This window comes from Oncorhynchus kisutch, linkage group LG15, assembly GCF_002021735.2.
Source record: "Oncorhynchus kisutch isolate 150728-3 linkage group LG15, Okis_V2, whole genome shotgun sequence".
In the NCBI taxonomy this organism is placed as follows: Eukaryota; Metazoa; Chordata; class Actinopteri; order Salmoniformes; family Salmonidae; genus Oncorhynchus; species Oncorhynchus kisutch.
The window spans coordinates 92,350,676-92,377,459 of record NC_034188.2 but is presented as its reverse complement, the minus strand read 5'-3'; the positions used below and the strand labels follow the sequence as shown (position 1 = coordinate 92,377,459).

Below are 26,784 nucleotides of genomic sequence, written 5' to 3'. Positions count from 1 at the left end.
TCTACATAACAGTGGTAGGATAGACAGTCCTCTCTACATAACAGTGGTAGGATAGACAGTCATCTCTATATAACAGTGGTAGGATTGTTTTCCCCTCTCACAGCAAACTGTGACTGTAAACATAACAGTGGTAGGATCGACAGTCCTCTCTACATAACAGTGGTAGGATAGACAGTCATCTCTACATAACAGTGGTAGGATTGTTATCCCCCTCTCACAGTAAACTGTGACTGTAAACTTAACAGTAGTAGGATCGACAGTCCTCTACATAACAGTGGTAGGATTGACAGTCCTCTCTACATAACAGTGGTAGGATAGACAGTCCTCTCTACATAACAGTGGTAGGATAGACAGTCCTCTCTACATAACAGTGGTAGGATAGACAGTCCTCTCTACATAACAGTGGTAGGATAGACAGTCCTCTCTACATAACAGTGGTAGGATCGACAGTCCTCTCTACATAACAGTGGTAGGATCGACAGTCCTCTCTACATAACAGTGGTATGATAGACAGTCCTCTCTACATAACAGTGGTAGGATAGACAGACCTCTATATAACAGTGGTAGGATAGACAGTCATCTCTACATAAGTGGTAGGATCGACAGTCCTCTCTACATAACAGTGGTAGGATTGTTTTCCCCCTCTCACAGTAAACTGTGACTGTAAACATAACAGTGGTAGGATAGACGGTCCTCTCTACATAACAGTGGTAGGATAGACAGTCCTCTCTACATAACAGTGGTAGGATAGACAGTCCTCTCTACATAACAGTGGTAGGATTGACAGTCCTCTCTACATAACAGTGGTAGGATCGACAGTCCTCTCTACATAACAGTGGTAGGATCGACAGTCCTCTCTACATAACAGTGGTAGGATCGACAGTCCTCTCTACATAACAGTGGTAGGATCGACAGTCCTCTCTACATAACAGTGGTAGGATCGACAGTCCTCTCTACATAACAGTGGTAGGATCGACAGTCCTCTCTACATAACAGTGGTATGATAGACAGTCCTCTCTACATAACAGTGGTAGGATAGACAGACCTCTATATAACAGTGGTAGGATAGACAGTCATCTCTACATAAGTGGTAGGATCGACAGTCCTCTCTACATAACAGTGGTAGGATTGTTTTCCCCCTCTCACAGTAAACTGTGACTGTAAACATAACAGTGGTAGGATAGACAGTCCTCTCTACATAACAGTGGTAGGATTGTTTTCCCCCTCTCACAGTAAACTGTGACTGTAAACATAACAGTGGTAGGATCGACAGTCCTCTCTACATAACAGTGGTAGGATAGACAGTCCTCTCTACATAACAGTGGTAGGATAGACAGTCCTCTCTACATAACAGTGGTAGGATAGACAGTCCTCTCTACATAACAGTGGTAGGATAGACAGTCATCGCTATATAACAGTGGTAGGATTGTTTTCCCCTCTCACAGCAAACTGTGACTGTAAACATAACAGTGGTAGGATCGACAGTCCTCTCTACATAACAGTGGTAGGATAGACAGTCATCTCTACATAACAGTGGTAGGATTGTTATCCCCCTCTCACAGTAAACTGTGACTGTAAACTTAACAGTAGTAGGATCGACAGTCCTCTACATAACAGTGGTAGGATAGACAGTCCTCTCTACATAACAGTGGTAGGATAGACAGTCCTCTCTACATAACAGTGGTAGGATAGACAGTCCTCTCTACATAACAGTGGTAGGATAGACAGTCCTCTCTACATAACAGTGGTAGGATCGACAGTCCTCTCTACATAACAGTGGTAGGATCGACAGTCCTCTCTACATAACAGTGGTATGATAGACAGTCTTCTCTACATAACAGTGGTAGGATAGACAGACCTCTATATAACAGTGGTAGGATAGACAGTCATCTCTACATAAGTGGTAGGATCGACAGTCCTCTCTACATAACAGTGGTAGGATTGTTTTCCCCCTCTCACAGTAAACTGTGACTGTAAACATAACAGTGGTAGGATAGACGGTCCTCTCTACATAACAGTGGTAGGATTGTTTTCCCCCTCTCACAGTAAACTGTGACTGTAAACATAACAGTGGTAGGATCGACAGTCCTCTCTACATAACAGTGGTAGGATCGACAGTCCTCTCTACATAACAGTGGTAGGATAGACAGTCCTCTCTACATAACAGTGGTAGGATAGACAGTCCTCTCTACATAACAGTGGTAGGATAGACAGTCCTCTCTACATAACAGTGGTAGGATAGACAGTCATCTCTATATAACAGTGGTAGGATTGTTTTCCCCTCTCACAGCAAACTGTGACTGTAAACATAACAGTGGTAGGATCGACAGTCCTCTCTACATAACAGTGGTAGGATAGACAGTCATCTCTACATAACAGTGGTAGGATTGTTATCCCCCTCTCACAGTAAACTGTGACTGTAAACTTAACAGTAGTAGGATCGACAGTCCTCTACATAACAGTGGTAGGATAGACAGTCCTCTCTACATAACAGTGGTAGGATAGACAGTCCTCTCTACATAACAGTGGTAGGATAGACAGTCCTCTCTACATAACAGTGGTAGGATAGACAGTCCTCTCTACATAACAGTGGTAGGATAGACAGTCCTCTCTACATAACAGTGGTAGGATTGTTTCCCCCTCTCACAGTAAACCGTGACTGTAAACATAACAGTGGTAGGATAGACAGTCCTCTCTACATAACAGTGGTAGGATAGACAGTCCTCTCTACATAACAGTGGTAGGATAGACAGTCCTCTCTACATAACAGTGGTAGGATAGACAGTCCTCTCTACATAACAGTGGTAGGATAGACAGTCCTCTCTACATAACAGTGGTAGGATAGACAGTCCTCTCTACATAACAGTGGTAGGATTGTTTTCCCCCTCTCACAGTAAACCGTGACTGTTAACTCTTATTGGCTGAGCACATTTTCCCTTCAGTACGTTTAATTTCTATTCCAATGATAGCTCACTAAACAGAACAGCTAACTCACCCTGCATGAGCATGTAGAAGGTTCCAGAAGCAGACAGGTTGGTGGTGATGGTGACGTCTTCCTTGCCGGAGCCCTCTGCCTGCACCCTGACGGAGCTGTCTGTGTCGGTACGGTAGCTGCTAACCCGGCCAGTAGGGTAGGTCACATTGGTCAGACGGCCATAGCTGTCATACCTGAGGACAGAAGAGACAGTAGAATAGAATGGTCCTTCGTAAGGCAAGTCAGACAGTAGAATAGAATAGTTCTCAGTAAGGCAAGTCAGACAGTAGAATAGAATGGTCCTTCGTAAGGCAAGTCAGACAGTAGAATAGAATAGTTCTTAGTAAGGCAGGTCAGACAGGAGAATAGAATAGTTCTTAGTAAGGCAGGTCAGACAGTAGAATATAATAGTTCTTAGTAAGGCAGGTCAGACAGGAGGACGGTAGAATAGAATTGTCCTCTACATAACAGTGGTAGGATCGACAGTCCTCTACATAACAGTGGTAGGATTGACAGTCCTCTACATAACAGTGGTAGGATCGACAGTCCTCTACATAACAGTGGTAGGATTGACAGTCCTCTACATAACAGTGGTAGGATCGACAGTCCTCTACATAACAGTGGTAGGATCGACAGTCCTCTACATAACAGTGGTAGGATCGACAGTCCTCTACATAACAGTGGTAGGATCGACAGTCCTCTCTACATAACAGTGGTAGGATCGACAGTCCTCTACATAACAGTGGTAGGATTGACAGTCCTATATATAACAGTGGTAGGATCGACAGTCCTCTACATAACAGTGGTAGGATCGACAGTCCTCTACATAACAGTGGTGTTTCTGAAAACAGAGAATATGAGTGAGAGAGAATAACACTCACTGCAGCAAGGTGAGAAATCACACACCTTTTTCTCCACTTTTAGACAGGAGTTTATTATCTTAAAAGATTAGTGATATAAATGTAATCTCATCACATTACACAGCCTATGAAATATGAGTGCTGAGTGATTCACACACACACACGCGTGCACACACACACACACACACACGTGTGCACACACACACACACACACAAGCGGTGCACACACACACACACGCTGTCAGAGTCACCACGTTAGTTTCCCCGCATTGCAAATCAGTGGGTTCGTCATGTACAGAGAGAACAGGAGTGGTCTGACGACCTCCTTGGGCTCCGAGTAGCAGATTGGAGCACATCAGCATGGAATAATTGAAACATCCCTCAGCTTGTCTGTCAGTCAGTCCTCCACAATGTTAGAGTGAGGGGATGGTACAATACTTAGAATGAGGACGTTAATCTGTGGCTGTGAATACAGATGGGAGACAGGAGATGAGGACGTTTATCTGTGGCTGTGAATACAGATGGGGAACAGGAGATGAGGACGTTAATCTGTGGCTGTGAATACAGATGGGAGACAGGAGATGAGGACGTTAATCTGTGGCTGTGAATACAGATGGGAGACAGGAGATGAGGACGTTAATCTGTGGCTGTGAATACAGATGGGAGACAGGAGATGAGGACGTTAATCTGTGGCTGTGAATACAGATGGGGGACAGGAGATGAGGACGTTCATCTGTGGCTGTGAATACAGATGGGAGACAGGAGATGAGGACGTTAATCTGTGGCTGTGAATACAGATGGGAGACAGGAGATGAGGACGTTAATCTGTGGCTGTGAATACAGATGGGAGACAGGAGATGAGGACGTTAATCTGTGGCTGTGAATACAGATGGGAGACAGGAGATGAGGACGTTAATTTGTGGCTGTGAATACAGATGGGAGACAGGAGATGAGGACGTTAATCTGTGGCTGTGAATACAGATGGGAGACAGGAGATGAGGACGTTTATCTGTGGCTGTGAATGCAGATGGGAGACAGGAGATGAGGACGTTAATCTGTGGCTGTGAATACAGATGGGAGACAGAAGATGAGGACGTTAATCTGTGGCTGTGAATACAGATGGGAGACAGAAGATGAGGACGTTAATCTGTGGCTGTGAATGCAGACGGGAGAGCAGAGTACTACCTGGTGTTGAGGACATTTTGTGTCCTAAATAGCACCCTATTCCCTACTTTTCACCAGGGCCAGTAGAGCTCTGATCAAAAGTAGTGCACTATTTAGAGAATAGGGTACCGTTTGGGAACAGCTTTTGTTGCCTGCTGTAATAACTAACAGGTTAATAAATTAGATTTACAGGGGACAGTTTCTATAGTTCCCTCAGCACTTCCTCGGCTGATATCAAATATCCCACGTGGAAAAGGAGAGTGGGAGAGAAATCATATCCTTCAGATAAATAAAGACTAGTGGAGATTGAGATTCTGGGGTGATAATGATTATCTTCACTCTCCTAGTGTAAACCTCTGTCTCTACCCACTGGCTAAATTCGTAGTTGTTGCTTTATATGATAATTACTGGAAGCTAAAGTCCTAGTGTTACTGGGTCAGAATGAAAGCTCTGAGAATTACTGGAAGCTAAAGTCCTAGTGTTACTGGGTCAGAATGAAAGCTCTGAGAATTACTGGAAGCTAAAGTCCTCGTGTTACTGGGTCAGAATGAAAGCTCTGAGAATTACTGGGAAGCTAAAGTCCTAGTGTTACTGGGTCAGAATGAAAGCTCTGAGAATTACTGGGAAGCTAAAGTCCTAGTGTTACTGGGTCAGAATGAAAGCTCTGAGAATTACTGGAAGCTAAAGTCCTAGTGTTACTGGGTCAGAATGAAAGCTCTGAGAATTACTGGAAGCTAAAGTCCTCGTGTTACTGGGTCAGAATGAAATCTCTGAAAATTACTAGAAGCTAAAGTCCTAGTGTTACTGGGTCAGAATGAAAGCTCTGAGAATTACTGGAAGCTAAAGTCCTAGTGTTACTGGGTCAGAATGAAAGCTCTGAGAATTACTAGAAGCTAAAGTCCTAGTGTTACTGGGTCAGAATGAAAGCTCTGAGAATTACTAGAAGCTAAAGTCCTAGTGTTACTGGGTCAGAATGAAAGATCTGAGAGTTACTGGAAGCTAAAGTCCTAGTGTTACTGGGTCAGAATGAAAGCTCTGAGAATTACTGGAAGCTAAAGTCCTCGTGTTACTGGGTCAGAATGAAAGCTCTGAGAATTACTAGAAGCTAAAGTCCTAGTGTTACTGGGTCAGAATGAAAGCTCTGAGAATTACTGGAAGCTAAAGTCCTAGTGTTACTGGGTCAGAATGAAAGCTACGAGAATTACTGGAAGCTAAAGTCCTCATGTTACTGGGTCAGAATGAAAGCTCTGAAAATTACTGGAAGCTAAAGTCCTAGTGTTACTGGGTCAGAATGAAAGCTCTGAAAATTACTGGAAGCTAAAGTCCTAGTGTTACTGGGTCAGAATGAAAGCTCTGAGAATTACTGGAAGCTAAAGTCCTAGTGTTACTGGGTCAGAATGAAAGCTCTGAGAATTACTAGAAGCTAAAGTCCTAGTGTTACTGGGTCAGAATGAAAGCTCTGAGAGTTACTGGAAGCTAAAGTCCTAGTGTTACTGGGTCAGAATGAAAGCTCTGAGAATTACTAGAAGCTAAAGTCCTAGTGTTACTGGGTCAGAATGAAAGCTACGAGAATTACTGGAAGCTAAAGTCCTCGTGTTACTGGGTCAGAATGAAAGCTCTGAAAATTACTGGAAGCTAAAGTCCTAGTGTTACTGGGTCAGAATGAAAGCTCTGAAAATTACTGGAAGCTAAAGTCCTAGTGTTACTGGGTCAGAATGAAAGCTCTGAGAATTACTGGAAGCTAAAGTCCTAGTGTTACTGGGTCAGAATGAAAGCTCTGAGAATTACTAGAAGCTAAAGTCCTAGTGTTACTGGGTCAGAATGAAAGCTCTGAGAGTTACTGGAAGCTAAAGTCCTAGTGTTACTGGGTCAGAATGAAAGCTCTGAGAATTACTAGAAGCTAAAGTCCTAGTGTTACTGGGTCAGAATTAAAGCTACGAGAGTTACTAGAAGCTAAAGTCCTCGTGTTACTGGGTCAGAATGAAAGCTCTGAGAATTACTGGAAGCTAAAGTCCTCGTGTTACTGGGTCAGAATGAAAGCTCTGAAAATTACTGGAAGCTAAAGTCCTAGTGTTACTGGGTCAGAATGAAAGCTCTGAGAATTACTGGAAGCTAAAGTCCTCGTGTTACTGGGTCAGAATGAAAGCTCTGAGAATTACTAGAAGCTAAAGTCCTCGTGTTACTGGGTCAGAATGAAAGCTCTGAAAATTACTGGAAGCTAAAGTCCTAGTGTTACTGGGTCAGAATGAAAGCTCTGAGAATTACTGGAAGTTAAAGTCCTAGTGTTACTGGGTCAGAATGAAAGCTCTGAGAATTACTAGAAGCTAAAGTCCTAGTGTTACTGGGTCAGAATGAAAGCTCTGAGAGTTACTGGAAGCTAAAGTCCTCGTGTTACTGGGTCAGAATGAAAGCTCTGAGAATTACACTAAACAATTAGGCAGCTTAAACAATCTCCCTCTGAATGAATACATTGATAGTATAACCCTTAAGCACCGGCGCTTATCATTACCACAACAACATTAGGAAGTCACTGTTGGCAAGTACACTAAAATGTCAAAGAAGATAAAGTTGCCAAGGGGTATAGCAGCCAGAAATGGTGAGACCAATAGGCCCTGGTCAAAGGTAGTGCCCTATATAGGGAATAGGGTTCCATAGGCCCTGGTCAAAAGTAGTGCACTATGTAGGGAATAGGGTTCCATAGGCCCTGGTCTAAAGTAGTGCCCTATGTAGGGAATAGGGTTCCATTTGGGATGAAGTGGGAGAAGACATAGTGCAGCAGATGTCTTTTATTGTTCTCTCTGCAGTCCTTTGTGGTTTTGTTTATTTGATCCTCAGGTCCCACACTGACCTAATGGTCTGACCTTTGACCCTCAGGTCCCACACTGACCTAATGGTCTGACCTTTGACCCTCAGGTCCCACACTGACCTGACCTAATGGTCTGACCTTTGACCCTCAGGTCCCACACTGACCTGACCTAATGGTCTGACCTTTGACCCTCAGGTCCCACACTGACCTGACCTAATGGTCTGACCTTTGACCCTCAGGTCCCACACTGACCTAATGGTCTGACCTTTGACCCTCAGGTCCCACACCGACCTACACTGACAAGCATTTCGCTACACTCGCAATAACATCTGCTAACCATGCGTATGTGACCAATACAATTTTATTTTATTTGGTCTGACCTTCGAGCACAAATCCTCCCTTCAGCTTCACATACTGTGTAGGCCTTAATCCTTCACTACATGTATAATGCACACTGAGTGTATACAACGTTAGGAACATCTTCCTAATATTGATTTGCACCCCTTTCTGCCCTCAGAACAGCCCCACTTCGTCCGGGCATGGACTCTACAAGGAGTCAATAGTGTTCCACAGGGCGTGGACTCTACAAGGAGTCAATAGTGTTCCACAGGGCAGGGACTCTACAAGGAGTCAATAGTGTTCCACAGGACAGGGACTCTACAAGGAGTCAATAGTGTTCCACAGGGCAGGGACTCTACAAGGAGTCAATAGTGGTCCACAGGACGTGGACTCTACAAGGAGTCAATAGTGTTCCACAGCGCAGGGACTCTACAAGGAGTCAATAGTGTTCCACAGGGCGTGGACTCTACAAGGAGTCAATAGTGTTCCACAGGGCAGGGACTCTACAAGGAGTCAATAGTGTTCCACAGGGCAGGGACTCTACAAGGAGTCAATAGTGTTCCATAGGGCAGGGACTCTACAAGGAGTCAGTGTTCCACAGGGCAGGGACTCTACAATGAGTCAATAGTGTTCCACAGGGCAGGGACTCAACAAGGAGTCAGTGTTCCACAGGGCGTGGACTCTACAAGGAGTCAATAGTGTTCCACAGGGCATGGCCTCTACAAGGAGTCAATAGTGTTCCACAGGGCAGGGACTCTACAAGGAGTCAATAGTGTTGCACAGGGCAGGGACTCTACAAGGAGTCAATAGTGTTCCACAGGGCAGGGACTCTACAAGGAGTCAATAGTGTTCCACAGGGCAGGGACTCTACAAGGAGTCAATAGTGTTCCACAGGGCAGGGACTCTACAAGGAGTCAATAGTGTTCCACAGGGCAGGGACTCTACAAGGAGTCAATAGTGTTCCACAGGGCGTGGACTCTACAAGGAGTCAATAGTGTTCCACAGGGCGTGGACTCTACAAGGAGTCAATAGTGTTCCACAGGGCGTGGACTCTACAAGGAGTCAATAGTGTTCCACAGGGCGTGGACTCTACAAGGAGTCAATAGTGTTCCACAGGGCAGGGACTCTACAAGGAGTCAATAGTGTTCCATAGGGCAGGGACTCTACAAGGAGTCAATAGTGTTCCACAGGGCAGGGACTCAACAAGGAGTCAGTGTTCCACAGGGCGTGGACTCTACAAGGAGTCAATAGTGTTCCACAGGGCGTGGACTCTACAAGGAGTCAATAGTGTTCCACAGGGCGTGGACTCTACAAGGAGTCAATAGTGTTCCACAGGGCAGGGACTCTACATGGAGTCAATAGTGTTCCATAGGGCAGGGACTCTACAAGGAGTCAATAGTGTTCCACAGGGCAGGGACTCTACAAGGAGTCAATAGTGTTCCACAGGGCAGGGACTCTACAAGGAGTCAATAGTGTTCCACAGGGCAGGGACTCTACAAGGAGTCAATAGTGTTCCACAGGGCAGGGACTCTACAAGGTGTTGAAAGCGTTCCACAGGAATGCTGGCCCGTGTGGACTCCAATTCTTCCCCACAGTTGTGTCAAGTTGTCTGGATGTCCTTTGGGTGGTGGACCATTCTATGATACACACAGGAAAACTGATGACTGTGAAAAACCCAGCAGCATTGCAGTTCTTGACACAAACCGGTGCACCTACTACCATACCCCGTTCAAAGGCACTTAAATATTTTGTCTTGCCCATTCACCCTCTGAATGACACACAGACACAATCCAGGTCTCAATGGTCTCAAGGCTTAAAAACCCTTCTTTAACGTGACTCCTCCCCTTCATCTACACGGATTGAAGTGGATTTAACAGGTAACATCAATAAGGGATCATAACTTTCACCTGGATTCACCTGGTCAGTCGATGTCATGGAAAGACATAAACTGATGGTTTTTATACTCAGCGTATATACAGTAGGTCCTATACACACAGAGGAGAGAGTTGATACTATATGAACAGAGATTGTAGTTCCTATTTATTAGGGTCTGTTTTGTAGGTAGTGCGGTAGAGGAGAAAAACACTTGAGTGTTCTTTACAGAGATCAGTCATGCCGTGTTAGCCCAGTAGGGCCCAAGGTCGACCCATTCAATAGTATGAAAACATATTTCAAATCGAGATCCAATTAGTGGAGAACCTGGAAACCGAGCACCAGGGCATGCTATTATCTCTATTATATATTGGGCCTGTTGAAAGACGACAGTTGTGTTCTATAGGATACTATAGCAAATGGATAGGGACCACACAGGTCAATCAGATTGTCCTTCCAGTGTGTGTGTGTGTGTGTGTGTGTGTGTGTGTGTGTGTGTGTCTGTGTGTGTGTATGTGTGTGTATGTGTGTGTCTGTGTGTCTGCATGCGTTTTTGTCTGTGTTTGTGTGTGTATATGTGTGTGCGTGCGTATGTGTGCGCGCGCGCGTGTGTGTGTTTGTGTGTGTGCGTGCGTATGTGTTTGCGTGTGTGTGTGTGTTTCTGTGTGTGTCATTCATCATTGTGATGATAATCCACCTGATTGACTGTTGAGAAATGTGTTCCAGGTGGATGATGGGATACCTCATCTCTGACACACCAATCAGTGGGCTCCGTTTAATCTACACTGATGTTTAACACCTACGTTTGATGTGGCTTTCATCTGAAATGGGCATTATTGAACACAACAAGTAGAATGAATGGCACCCTATTCCCTTCATAGTGCACTACTTTTGACCAGGGCCCATAGCGTAGTAGTGCACTACGTAGGGGGGATAGGGTCCCATTTGGGATGCATGCCTATATCTATCGACCTAGCAGTGGCATGGAGGACAGCTCTGTCTGTGGGCAGTGACAGACTCACCGAGTGGTTGGACCTACTGTCCAATAGTCTTCCTTTTGCATTCCTCTAAAACGGCTGATGATGTAATTATCACGTTGCAGCACGACCCTGTCAGCCACAGTACGAAACCTGATATGGGCGTTTTACAACACTGAAGATGGAAATGATTTAACAGCAGGAAGCACCTCACTTAGAGGGACATCCATTGAAGATGTTTGGGGGGAAAAAATGCACATCTACCATTAAACATGTTTTCATATCTACCATTAAACATGTTTTCATATCTACCATTAAACATGTTTTCATATCTACCATTAAACTTGTTTTCATATCTACCATTAAACTTGTCTTCATATCTACCATTAAACTTGTCTTCATATCTACCATTAAACTTGTACAGGTCCTGTATTTCATTCATAAGAGAGACAATTAAAAGGCACCCACCTTCCAACTAAACTAAAGCCACTCACCCACCATCCAACTAAACTAAAGCCACTCACCCACCATCCAACTAAACTAAAGCCACTCACCCACCATCCAACTAAACTAAAGCCACTCACCCACCATCCAACTAAACTAAAGCCACCCACCTCCCAACTAAACTAAAGCCACCCACCAACCAACTAAACTAAAGCCACCCACCAACCAACTAAACTAAAGCCACCCACCTCCCAACTAAACTAAAGTCACCCACCAGCCAACTAAAGCCACCCACCAGCCAACTAAACTAAAGCCACCCACCTCCCAACTAAACTAAAGCCACCCACCAACCAACTAAACTAAAGCCACCCACCAACCAACTAAACTAAAGCCACCCACCTCCCAACTAAACTAAAGCCACCCACCTCCCAACTAAACTAAAGCCACCCACCTCCCAACTAAACTAAAGTCACCCACCAACCAACTAAAGCCACCCACCTCCCAACTAAACTAAAGTCACCCACCAACCAACTAAAGCCACCCACCTCCCAACTAAACTAAAGCCACCCACCTCCCAACTAAACTAAAGCCACCCACCTCCCAACTAAACTAAAGTCACCCACCAACCAACTAAAGCCACCCACCTCCCAACTAAACTAAAGTCACCCACCTCCCAACTAAACTAAAGTCACCCACCAACCAACTAAAGCCACCCACCAGCCAACTAAACTAAAGCCACCCACCAACCAACTAAAGCCACCCACCAGCCAACTAAACTAAAGTCACCCACCTCCCAACTAAACTAAAGTCACCCACCAGCCAACTAAACTAAAGTCACCCACCAGCCAACTAAACTAAAGCCACCCACCTCCCAACTAAACTAAAGCCACCCACCTCCCAACTAAACTAAAGCCACCCACCTCCCAACTAAACTAAAGCCACCCACCTCCCAACTAAAGCCACCCACCAGCCAACTAAAGCCACCTACCTCCCAACTAAAGCCACCCACCAGCCAACTAAACTAAAGCCACCCACCAGCCAACTAAAGCCACCTACCTCCCAACTAAAGCCACCCACCAGCCAACTAAACTAAAGTCACCCCCTACCAACTAAACTAAAGTCACCCCCTACCAACTAAACTAAAGTCACCCCCTTGCTCAACTTTTAGTGTTACTTTGAAACAGACACGAATGATTCTAGCTCTGAGGCAAGCCAAGTGATGGGATCCATAGTAACATGATGTTATCCAGAAAAAATGCTTTTTGGGGGGGATTGTCAGAGAAAAGACCATTAAGAATTCAGCTTTGATCTAACGCAGCTACTGCAAAGCCTTAGTCTGTAATCAACTCAGCTGGGAGCCTGGCACACAGATTTTGTACTGAAATTGCTTTGGGATGCAGGTGTGTTTGGGGTAAACAAAATATTTTGTCTACTTACTCATAGAAGGTGGTCCATCCGTTGTTGTTACTCTTCGTAGCCAGTAATGAGGAGCTCCCGTGATAGGTCATCATAGCCAGCTCCTGCCCCTGAGCAGCGATGGTCTTCAGGGCGTTGTTGGTCCCAATGGTGAACCAGAAAGTCTGTCCATCAGGCACCATCAACCACAGAGGCATGCCTGTTGTATCCCTCCTGATCAATCAATCAATTCATTCATCAAACTTCATGTACAGTGTATATAGCATATTTCTGACAACAAATGCAGTTGAAAATGCTTAACGAATAAACTAATAAAAGGTGATAAAAAAAAAAAAAGTTTTCTAGACAAACATAAAACTAAGATAACAATTCAATTAGTAAAATAACAGACTAGTGTAGCAACAAAACAGATACATAAATAGATAAAAGGCACCTGATGGTCACTACGTTGTTGTTCTGATCCGTGATGCTGGCCAGGTCTCCCTCTCCGGAGTAGGTCAAGTTATAGATGTCATCCCCAGTGGTCAGACTCTGAGTATAGATGTGACTGCCATTGGAGTCAAAGAGATAGAGTTCATCGCTAATCGGGGAGGAGACCTCGTACATGCTCAGTGGGTTCAGGTAAGGTTTGTTCCGTCGGACAGAGCGAATACGGATGTTGCCAAGGTCGGCGACGAAGAGTTCACCGTCAGGGGAGACAGCCAATGACGACGGAGCGTTAACTCTGGCATCTTTTGCGTAGCCATCGTCGCCGGAGTAACAGTCACAGTTAGCGTCGTTGTTACAGTCACAGCCGCTGGGCGCCCCAGCCACCAATGAAATCTCTCCATTGGTGGACACCTGAAATTTACAGGAAATGTTTACATCCGAGTAAAAGATGGTCCGTCTTGTCCGGACAGAGAGTATTACAGTTCAACGATCATTGCAAGTAAAATAGCAAAACAGTACAATAGTAGTCTAGGTAATCAATCAATCAATCAATCTAATGTATTTACAAAGCCCTTTTTACCTCAGCTGATATCTCAAAGTGCTGTACAGAAACCCAGCCTAAAACCCCAAACAGCAAGCAATGCAGGTGTAGAAGAACAGTGGCTAGGAAAAACTCCCTAGAAAGGCCAAAACCTAGGAAGAAACCTAGAGAGGAACCAGGCTATGTGGGGTGGCCAGTCCTCTTCTGGCTGTGCCAGGTGGAGATTATGGTGTGTCACTTGAGTGGGTTGAGTCACTGATGTGATCTTCCTGTCTGGGTTGGCGCCCCCCCTTGGGTTGTGCCGTGGCGGAGATCTTTGTGGGCTATACTCAGCCTTGTCTCAGGATGGTAAGTTGGTGGTTGAAGATATCCCTCTAGTGGTGTGGGGACTGTGCTTTGGCAAAGTGGGTGGGGTTATATGTTTGGCCCTGTCCGGGGGTGTCCTCGGATGGGGCCACAGTGTCTCCTGACCCCTCCTGTCTCAGCCTCCATTATTTATGCTGCAGTAGTTTATGTGTCGAGGGGCTAGGGTCAGTCTGTTATATCTTTCGGAGGACCTGAGCCCTAGGACCATGCCTAAGGACTACCTGGCATGATGACTCCTTGCTGTCCCCAGTCCACCTGGCCATGCTGCTGCTCCAGTTTCAACTGTTCTGCCTGCGGCTATGGAACCCTGACCTGTTCACCGGACATGCTACCTGTCCCAGACCTGCTGTTTTCTACTCTCTAGAGATACTCAGGAGTGGTAGAGATCGGCTATGAAAAGCAAACTGACATTTACTCCTGAGGTGCTGACTTGCTGCACCCTCGACAACTTCTGTGATTATTATTATTTGACCATGCTGGTCATTTAAGAACATTTGAACATCTTGGCCATGTTCTGTTATAATCTCCACCCGAAACAGCCAGAAGAGGACTGGCCACCCCACATAGCCTGGTTCCTCTCTAGGTTTCTTCCTAGGTATTGGCCTTTCTAGGGAGTTTTTCCTAGCCACCGTGCTTCTACACCTGCATTGCTTGCTGTTTGGGGTTTTAGGCTGGGTTTCTGTACAGCACTTTGAGATATCAGCTGATGTACGAAGGGCTTTATAAATACATTTGATTTGATTATAACAGATTATAAAGGTATGAGGACCCAGGTAAGTACAGGTATGATGACCCAGGTAAGTACAGGTATGATGACCCAGGTAAGTACAGGTATGATGACCCAGGTAAGTACAGGTATGATGACCCAGGTAAGTACAGGTATGATGACCCAGGTAAGTACAGGTATGATGACCCAGGTAAGTACAGGTATGATGACCCAGGTAAGTACAGGTATGATGACCCAGGTAAGTACAGGTATGATGACCCAGGTAAGTACAGGTATGAGGACCCAGGTAAGTACAGGTATGATGACCCAGGTAAGTACAGGTATGAGGACCCAGGTAAGTACAGGTATGAGGACCCAGGTAAGTACAGGTATGATGACCCAGGTAAGTACAGGTATGATGACCCAGGTAAGTACAGGTATGATGACCCAGGTAAGTACAGGTATGATGACCCAGGTAAGTACAGGTATGATGACCCAGGTAAGTACAGGTATGATGACCCAGGTAAGTACAGGTATGATGACCCAGGTAAGTACAGGTATGATGACCCAGATAAGTCCAGGTATGATGGACCCAGATAAGTCCAGGTATGATGGACCCAGATAAGTCCAGGTATGATGGACCCAGATAAGTCCAGGTATGATGGACCCAGATAAGTCCAGGTATGATGACCCAGGTAAGTCCAGGTATGATGACCCAGGTAAGTACAGGTATGATGACCCAGGTAAGTCCAGGTAAAAGTAAGAAGTTGTTTCTCTATCTCACCTGTCTCACACGGTTGATCTTCTTCTCGTCTGACTCAGAGATATACAGGATGCCATTGTGAGAGACGGCGAGAGCGTTGGCCGACTCCAGGGTGGCATGGACGGCCACCTTGCTGACCAGGAAGTGATCCAGGCCGGGCACCTGGCAGTGCATGGGCCTCCCTGCCACGATACGCACCTGGTGGTTACAATTGACATTTGAATCATTTAAATGTACCAGACGGTCTAACACTCTTATCCAGAGGGAATTACAATCAGTGCATTCAACTAAGGTCAGTGCATTCAACTAAGGTCAGTGCATTCAACTAAGGTCAGTGCATTCAACTAAGGTCAGTGCATTCAACTAAGGTCAGTGCATTCAACTAAGGTCAGTGCATTCAACTAAGGTCAGTGCATTCAACTAAGGTCAGCGCATTCAACTAAGGTCAGCGCATTCAACTAAGGTCAGCGCATTCAACTAAGGTCAGCGCATTCAACTAAGGTCAGTGCATTCAACTAAGGTCAGTGCATTCAACTAAGGTCAGTGCATTCAACTAAGGTCAGTGCATTCAACGTACGTCGGTAAAACAACCACATATCACAATATTTTCAAGTAAAGTCTAGTAGAATAGAGTCTAGTGTTTTGTTTCCTCACCTGGTGGTTCTCAGAGATCTGCAGTACCACATTGTTATCCAGGACGTACAGAGAGTTATCCATGGGACTGACAGCCAGGTCTGTGGGCCACTCCAGGCGCACCTACAGAGGAACAGACACACAACATACAGAGAGTTATCCATGTGACTGACTGAGAGGTCAACAACAGACAGTGGAGATGTGAGGAGAGGAGACAGTAGAGATGTGAGGAGAGGAGAGAGTAGAGATGTGAGGAGAGGAGACAGTAGAGATGTGAGGAGAGGAGACAGTAGAGATGTGAGGAGAGGAGACAGTAGAGATGTGAGGAGAGGTCAACAACAGACAGTAGAGATGTGAGGAGAGGTCAACAACAGACAGTAGAGATGTGAGGAGAGGAGACAGTAGAGATGTGAGGAGAGGTCAACAACAGACAGTAGAGATGTGAGGAGAGGTCAACAACAGACAGTAGAGATGTGAGGAGAGGAGACAGTAGAGATGTGAGGAGAGGTCAACAACAGACAGTAGAGATGTGAGGAGAGGTCAACAACAGACAGTAGAGATGTGAGGAGAGGTCAACAACAGACAGTAGAGATGTGAGGAGAGGAGACAGTAGAGATGTGAGGAGAGGAGACAGTAGAGATGTGAGGAGAGGTCAACAACAGACAGTAGAGATGTGAGGAGAGGTCAACAACAGACAGTAGAGATGTGAGGAGAGGTCAACAACAGACAGTAGAGATGTGAGGAGAGGAGACAGTAGAGATGTGAGGAGAGGTCAACAACAGACAGTAGAGATGTGAGGAGAGGTCAACAACAGACAGTAGAGATGTGAGGAGAGGAGGTACTAGAGATGTGAGGAGAGGTCAACAACAGACACTAGAGATGTGAGGAGAGGTCAACAACAGACACTAGAGATGTGAGGAGAGGTCAACAACAGACAGTAGATATGTGAGGAGAGGAGACAGTAGAGATGTGATAAGAGGTATGAGAGGTGAGTGGACCAAGATACACCTGAGGGGAGACAGACAGACAGACAGACAGACAGACAGACAGACAGACCATGTGAGGACAGGTGCTTCAGGTCCAAAACTGAAAGCATGTTTGCATCGATCAACACATTTTTCACATTCATTTGAGAGGAAAACAAAAGCCTGGAGGGGGGCAACAGGAGTTGTTGAGAAGCATTTATAGGACTGGTAGATAGCTGGATGTTTTCAACACTATCTCATAACAGCTCCACAAGCCTGGGAGCTCATTTAGGGAGGAGATGTACTATAGCCACACCTCAGCCCTCCACCCCTCACAGTGGATGTCTCTCTCAGCTGTGGGTCATTAATTTGTTAATGGAAAACAACACAGCGGGAGGTAAAGTCCTTGAAGAGAAAATGGAGGACTACACCCCCCCCCCCACAAATGGAGGACTACACCCCCCACCCCCACACCACCACCACAAATGGAGGACTACACCCCCCCCCACCACATGGAGGACTACACCCCCCCCCCACACCACCACAAATGGAGGACTACACCCCCCCCCCCCCACACCACCACAAATGGAGGACTACACCTCCCCCCCACACCACCACAAATGGAGGACTACAACCCCCCCACACCACCACAAATGCAGGACTACACCCCCCCCCACACCACCACAAATGGAGGACTACACCCCCCCCCCACACCACCACAAATGGAGGACTACACCCCCCCCCACACCACCACAAATGGAGGACTACACCCCCCCCCCCCCCCCACACCACCACAAATGGAGGACTACTTATGGAATGAAAGGCACTGCTCACCTCCAGACCTCCAAAATGATGACTTATTGTTATGAAGATAATACCCCCCCCCCCCTCATCCCCCCAACCACCCCCACACACGCCTCTCTGAGGAGAGCAATATAAAGCGTTGTATTTCAATAGCAGGGCTGTATTTCAATAGCAGGGCTGAGAACAGCAAAAAGGAAAAGAGGTCTTCATTTACTGGGAAATAGAAAGGGCGTTTCTCGATGCCCGGACAGCCTATCACATGAGGGCTGGATGATTCCTCATCCTACACCTGGGAAATAGAAAGGGCATTTCTCGATGCCCGGACAGCCTATCACATGAGGGCTGGATGATTCCTCATCCTAAACCTGGGAAATAGAAAGGGCATTTCTCGATGCCCGGACAACCTATCACATGAGGGATGGATGATTCCTCATCCTAAACCTGGGAAATAGAAAGGGCGTTTCTCGATGCCCGGACAGCCTATCACACGAGGGCTGGATGATTCCTCATCCTACACCTGGGAAATAGAAAGGTCATTTCTCGATGCCCGGACAGCCTATCACATGAGGGCTGGATGATTCCTCATCCTACACCTGGGAAATAGAAAGGGCGTTTCTCGATGCCCGGACAGCCTATCACATGAGGGCTGGATGATTCCTCATCCTACACCTGGGAAATAGAAAGGGCATTTCTCGATGCCCGGACAACCTATCACATGAGGGCTGGATGATTCCTCATCCTAAACCTGGGAAATAGAAAGGGCATTTCTCGATGCCCGGACAACCTATCACATGAGGGCTGGATGATTCCTCATCCTAAACCTGGGAAATAGAAAGGGCATTTCTCGATGCCCGGACAACCTATCACATGAGGGCTGGATGATTCCTCAACCTAAACCTGGGAAATAGAAAGGGCATTTCTCGATGCCCGGACAGCCTATCACATGAGGGCTGGATGATTCCTCATCCTACACCTGATTCCTCATCCTACACCTGATTCCTCATCCTAAACCTGGGAAATAGAAAGGGCATTTCTCGATGCCCGGACAGCCTATCACATGAGGGCTGGATGATTCCTCATCCTAAACCTGATTCCTCATCCTACACCTGATTCCTCATCCTAAACCTGGGAAATAGAAAGGGCATTTCTCGATGCCCGGACAGCCTATCACATGAGGGCTGGATGATTCCTCATCCTACACCTGATTCCTCATCCTACACCTGATTCCTCATCCTACACCTGATTCCTCATCCTAAACCTGGGAAATAGAAAGGGCGTTTCTCGATGCCCGGACAACCTATCACATGAGGGCTGGATGATTCCTCATCCTACACCTGGGAAATAGAAAGGGCATTTCTCGATGCCCGGACAGCCTATCACACGAGGGCTGGATGATTCCTCATCCTAAACCTGGGAAATAGAAAGGGCATTTCTCGATGCCCGGACAGCCTATCACATGAGGGCTGGATGATTCCTCATCCTACACCTGGGAAATAGAAAGGGCATTTCTCGATGCCCGGACAGCCTATCACACGAGGGCTGGATGATTCCTCATCCTGAACCTGGGAAATAGAAAGGGCATTTCTCGATGCCCGGACAGCCTATCACATGAGGGCTGGATGATTCCTCATCCTACACCTGATTCCTCATCCTACACCTGGGAAATAGAAAGGGCATTTCTCGATGCCCGGACAGCCTATCACATGAGGGCTGGATGATTCCTCATCCTACACCTGATTCCTCATCCTAAACCTGGGAAATAGAAAGGGCATTTCTCGATGCCCGGACAGCCTATCACATGAGGGCTGGATGATTCCTCATCCTACACCTGATTCCTCATCCTAAACCTGGGAAATAGAAAGGGCATTTCTCGATGCCCGGACAACCTATCACATGAGGGCTGGATGATTCCTCATCCTACACCTGATTCCTCATCCTAAACCTGGGAAATAGAAAGGGCATTTCTCGATGCCCGGACAACCTATCACATGAGGGCTGGATGATTCCTCATCCTACACCTGATTCCTCATCCTAAACCTGGGAAATAGAAAGGGCATTTCTCGATGCTCGGACAGCCTATCACATGAGGGCTGGATGATTCCTCATCCTACACCTGGGAAATAGAAAGGGCATTTCTCGATGCCCGGACAACCTATCACACGAGGGCTGGATGATTCTTCATCCTAAACCTGGGAAATAGAAAGGGCATTTCTCGATGCCCGGACAACCTATCACATGAGGGCTGGATGATTCCTCATCCTAAACCTGGGAAATAGAAAGGGCATTTCTCGATGCCCGGACAACCTATCACATGAGGGCTGGATGATTCCTCATCCTAAACCTGGGAAATAGAAAGGGCATTTCTCGATGCCCGGACAGCCTATCACATGAGGGCTGGATGATTCCTCATCCTAAACCTGGGAAATAGAAAGGGCATTTCTCGATGCCCGGACAGCCTATCACATGAGGGCTGGATGATTCCTCATCCTACACCTGATTCCTCATCCTACACCTGATTCCTCATCCTAAACCTGGGAAATAGAAAGGGCGTTTCTCGATGCCCGGACAACCTATCACATGAGGGCTGGATGATTCCTCATCCTACACCTGATTCCTCATCCTAAACCTGGGAAATAGAAAGGGCGTTTCTCGATGCCCGGACAACCTATCACATGAGGGCTGGATGATTCCTCATCCTACACCTGATTCCTCATCCTAAACCTGGGAAATAGAAAGGGCATTTCTCGATGCCCGGACAACCTATCACATGAGGGCTGGATGATTCCTCATCCTACACCTGATTCCTCATCCTAAACCTGGGAAATAGAAAGGGCATTTCTCGATGCCCGGACAACCTATCACATGAGGGCTGGATGATTCCTCATCCTGCACCTGATTCCTCATCCTAAACCTGGGAAATAGAAATGGCATTTCTCGATGCCCGGACAGCCTATCACATGAGGGCTGGATGATTCCTCATCCTACACCTGATTCCTCATCCTAAACCTGGGAAATAGAAAGGGCATTTCTCGATGCCCGGACAACCTATCACATGAGGGCTGGATGATTCCTCATCCTACACCTGGGAAATAGAAAGGGCATTTCTCGATGCCCGGACAGCCTATCACATGAGGGCTGGATGATTCCTCATCCTACACCTGATTCCTCATCCTAAACCTGGGAAATAGAAAGGGCATTTCTCGATGCCCGGACAGCCTATCACATGAGGGCTGGATGATTCCTCATCCTACACCTGATTCCTCATCCTAAACCTGGGAAATAGAAAGGGCATTTCTCGATGCCCGGACAGCCTATCACATGAGGGCTGGATGATTCCTCATCCTACACCTGATTCCTCATCCTAAACCTGGGAAATAGAAAGGGCATTTCTCGATGCCCGGACAGCCTATCACATGAGGGCTGGATGATTCCTCATCCTACACCTGATTCCTCATCCTAAACCTGGGAAATAGAAAGGGCATTTCTCGATGCCCGGACAACCTATCACATGAGGGCTGGATGATTCCTCATCCTACACCTGGGAAATAGAAAGGGCATTTCTCGATGCCCGGACAGCCTATCACATGAGGGCTGGATGATTCCTCATCCTACACCTGATTCCTCTTCCTAAACCTGGGAAATAGAAAGGGCATTTCTCGATGCCCGGACAGCCTATCACATGAGGGCTGGATGATTCCTCATCCTACACCTGATTCCTCATCCTAAACCTGGGAAATAGAAAGGGCATTTCTCGATGCCCGGACAACCTATCACATGAGGGCTGGATGATTCCTCATCCTACACCTGATTCCTCATCCTAAATCTGGGAAATAGAAAGGGCATTTCTCGATGCCCGGACAACCTATCACATGAGGGCTGGATGATTCCTCATCCTACACCTGATTCCTCATCCTAAACCTGGGAAATAGAAAGGGCATTTCTCGATGCCCGGACAACCTATCACATGAGGGCTGGATGATTCCTCATCCTACACCTGGGAAATAGAAAGGGCATTTCTCGATGCCCGGACAGCCTATCACATGAGGGCTGGATGATTCCTCATCCTACACCTGATTCCTCATCCTAAACCTGGGAAATAGAAAGGGCATTTCTCGATGCCCGGACAACCTATCACATGAGGGCTGGATGATTCCTCATCCTACACCTGGGAAATAGAAAGGGCATTTCTCGATGCCCGGACAGCCTATCACATGAGGGCTGGATGATTCCTCATCCTACACCTGATTCCTCATCCTAAACCTGGGAAATAGAAAGGGCATTTCTCGATGCCCGGACAGCCTATCACATGAGGGCTGGATGATTCCTCATCCTACACCTGATTCCTCATCCTAAACCTGGGAAATAGAAAGGGCATTTCTCGATGCCCGGACAACCTATCACATGAGGGCTGGATGATTCCTCATCCTACACCTGATTCCTCATCCTACACCTGGGAAATAGAAAGGGCATTTCTCGATGCCCGGACAGCCTATCACATGAGGGCTGGATGATTCCTCATCCTACACCTGATTCCTCATCCTAAACCTGGGAAATAGAAAGGGCATTTCTCGATGCCCGGACAGCCTATCACATGAGGGCTGGATGATTCCTCATCCTACACCTGATTCCTCATCCTAAACCTGGGAAATAGAAAGGGCATTTCTCGATGCCCGGACAACCTATCACATGAGGGCTGGATGATTCCTCATCCTACACCTGGGAAATAGAAAGGGCATTTCTCGATGCCCGGACAGCCTATCACATGAGGGCTGGATGATTCCTCATCCTACACCTGATTCCTCATCCTAAACCTGGGAAATAGAAAGGGCATTTCTCGATGCCCGGACAGCCTATCACATGAGGGCTGGATGATTCCTCATCCTACACCTGATTCCTCATCCTAAACCTGGGAAATAGAAAGGGCATTTCTCGATGCCCGGACAACCTATCACATGAGGGCTGGATGATTCCTCATCCTACACCTGATTCCTCATCCTAAACCTGGGAAATAGAAAGGGCATTTCTCGATGCCCGGACAACCTATCACATGAGGGCTGGATGATTCCTCATCCTACACCTGATTCCTCATCCTAAACCTGGGAAATAGAAAGGGCATTTCTCGATGCCCGGACAACCTATCACATGAGGGCTGGATGATTCCTCATCCTACACCTGATTCCTCATCCTAAACCTGGGAAATAGAAAGGGCATTTCTCGATGCCCGGACAACCTATCACATGAGGGCTGGATGATTCCTCATCCTACACCTGATTCCTCATCCTAAACCTGGGAAATAGAAAGGGCATTTCTCGATGCCCGGACAGCCTATCACATGAGGGCTGGATGATTCCTCATCCTACACCTGATTCCTCATCCTAAACCTGGGAAATAGAAAGGGCATTTCTCGATGCCCGGACAACCTATCACATGAGGGCTGGATGATTCCTCATCCTACACCTGATTCCTCATCCTAAACCTGGGAAATAGAAAGGGCATTTCTCGATGCCCGGACAACCTATCACATGAGGGCTGGATGATTCCTCATCCTACACCTGATTCCTCATCCTAAACCTGGGAAATAGAAAGGGCATTTCTCGATGCCCGGACAACCTATCACATGAGGGCTGGATGATTCCTCATCCTACACCTGATTCCTCATCCTAAACCTGGGAAATAGAAAGGGCATTTCTCGATGCCCGGACAACCTATCACATGAGGGCTGGATGATTCCTCATCCTACACCTGATTCCTCATCCTAAACCTGGGAAATAGAAAGGGCATTTCTCGATGCCCGGACAGCCTATCACATGAGGACTGGATGATTCCTCATCCTACACCTGATTCCTCATCCTACACCTGATTCCTCATCCTAAACCTGGGAAATAGAAAGGGCGTTTCTCGATGCCCGGACAACCTATCACATGAGGGCTGGATGATTCCTCATCCTACACCTGATTCCTCATCCTAAACCTGGGAAATAGAAAGGGCGTTTCTCGATGCCCGGACAACCTATCACATGAGGGCTGGATGATTCCTCATCCTACACCTGATTCCTCATCCTAAACCTGGGAAATAGAAAGGGCATTTCTCGATGCCCGGACAACCTATCACATGAGGGCTGGATGATTCCTCATCCTACACCTGATTCCTCATCCTAAACCTGGGAAATAGAAAGGGCATTTCTCGATGCCCGGACAACCTATCACATGAGGGCTGGATGATTCCTCATCCTACACCTGATTCCTCATCCTAAACCTGGGAAATAGAAAGGGCATTTCTCGATGCCCGGACAGCCTATCACATGAGGGCTGGATAATTCCTCATCCTACACCTGATTCCTCATCCTAAACCTGGGAAATAGAAAGGGCATTTCTCGATGCCCGGACAACCTATCACATGAGGGCTGGATGATTCCTCATCCTACACCTGATTCCTCATCCTAAACCTGGGAAATAGAAAGGGCATTTCTCGATGCCCGGACAACCTATCACATGAGGGCTGGATGATTCCTCATCCTACACCTGATTCCTCATCCTAAACCTGGGAAATAGAAAGGGCATTTCTCGATGCCCGGACAACCTATCACATGAGGGCTGGATGATTCCTCATCCTACACCTGATTCCTCATCCTAAACCTGGGAAATAGAAAGGGCATTTCTCGATGCCCGGACAGCCTATCACATGAGGGCTGGATGATTCCTCATCCTACACCTGATTCCTCATCCTAAACCTGGGAAATAGAAAGGGCATTTCTCGATGCCCGGACAACCTATCACATGAGGGCTGGATGATTCCTCATCCTACACCTGGGAAATAGAAAGGGCATTTCTCGATGCCCGGACAGCCTATCACATGAGGGCTGGATGATTCCTCATCCTACACCTGATTCCTCATCCTAAACCTGGGAAATAGAAAGGGCATTTCTCGATGCCCGGACAACCTATCACATGAGGGCTGGATGATTCCTCATCCTACACCTGGGAAATAGAAAGGGCATTTCTCGATGCCCGGACAGCCTATCACATGAGGGCTGGATGATTCCTCATCCTACACCTGATTCCTCATCCTAAACCTGGGAAATAGAAAGGGCATTTCTCGATGCCCGGACAGCCTATCACATGAGGGCTGGATGATTCCTCATCCTACACCTGATTCCTCATCCTAAACCTGGGAAATAGAAAGGGCATTTCTCGATGCCCGGACAACCTATCACATGAGGGCTGGATGATTCCTCATCCTACACCTGATTCCTCATCCTACACCTGGGAAATAGAAAGGGCATTTCTCGATGCCCGGACAGCCTATCACATGAGGGCTGGATGATTCCTCATCCTACACCTGATTCCTCATCCTAAACCTGGGAAATAGAAAGGGCATTTCTCGATGCCCGGACAGCCTATCACATGAGGGCTGGATGATTCCTCATCCTACACCTGATTCCTCATCCTAAACCTGGGAAATAGAAAGGGCATTTCTCGATGCCCGGACAACCTATCACATGAGGGCTGGATGATTCCTCATCCTACACCTGGGAAATAGAAAGGGCATTTCTCGATGCCCGGACAGCCTATCACATGAGGGCTGGATGATTCCTCATCCTACACCTGATTCCTCATCCTAAACCTGGGAAATAGAAAGGGCATTTCTCGATGCCCGGACAGCCTATCACATGAGGGCTGGATGATTCCTCATCCTACACCTGATTCCTCATCCTAAACCTGGGAAATAGAAAGGGCATTTCTCGATGCCCGGACAACCTATCACATGAGGGCTGGATGATTCCTCATCCTACACCTGATTCCTCATCCTAAACCTGGGAAATAGAAAGGGCATTTCTCGATGCCCGGACAACCTATCACATGAGGGCTGGATGATTCCTCATCCTACACCTGATTCCTCATCCTAAACCTGGGAAATAGAAAGGGCATTTCTCGATGCCCGGACAACCTATCACATGAGGGCTGGATGATTCCTCATCCTACACCTGATTCCTCATCCTAAACCTGGGAAATAGAAAGGGCATTTCTCGATGCCCGGACAACCTATCACATGAGGGCTGGATGATTCCTCATCCTACACCTGATTCCTCATCCTAAACCTGGGAAATAGAAAGGGCATTTCTCGATGCCCGGACAGCCTATCACATGAGGGCTGGATGATTCCTCATCCTACACCTGATTCCTCATCCTAAACCTGGGAAATAGAAAGGGCATTTCTCGATGCCCGGACAACCTATCACATGAGGGCTGGATGATTCCTCATCCTACACCTGATTCCTCATCCTAAACCTGGGAAATAGAAAGGGCATTTCTCGATGCCCGGACAACCTATCACATGAGGGCTGGATGATTCCTCATCCTACACCTGATTCCTCATCCTAAACCTGGGAAATAGAAAGGGCATTTCTCGATGCCCGGACAACCTATCACATGAGGGCTGGATGATTCCTCATCCTACACCTGATTCCTCATCCTAAACCTGGGAAATAGAAAGGGCATTTCTCGATGCCCGGACAACCTATCACATGAGGGCTGGATGATTCCTCATCCTACACCTGATTCCTCATCCTAAACCTGGGAAATAGAAAGGGCATTTCTCGATGCCCGGACAGCCTATCACATGAGGACTGGATGATTCCTCATCCTACACCTGATTCCTCATCCTACACCTGATTCCTCATCCTAAACCTGGGAAATAGAAAGGGCGTTTCTCGATGCCCGGACAA

The 26,784-nt window shown here is 46.9% G+C and overlaps 1 protein-coding gene across 1 annotated transcript in view; it reads right to left on the bottom strand.

The window, feature by feature from the left end:
• Positions 1-26,784, bottom strand: part of tenm4 (teneurin transmembrane protein 4) — a 598,174-nt gene that overhangs the window by 92,933 nt on the left and 478,457 nt on the right. The window contains 5 exon segments of the mRNA XM_031791303.1: positions 2,996-3,168; positions 12,874-13,065; positions 13,286-13,692; positions 15,679-15,855; positions 16,312-16,413. Of these exon segments, the coding sequence (XP_031647163.1) occupies positions 2,996-3,168; positions 12,874-13,065; positions 13,286-13,692; positions 15,679-15,855; positions 16,312-16,413 (1,051 nt within the window).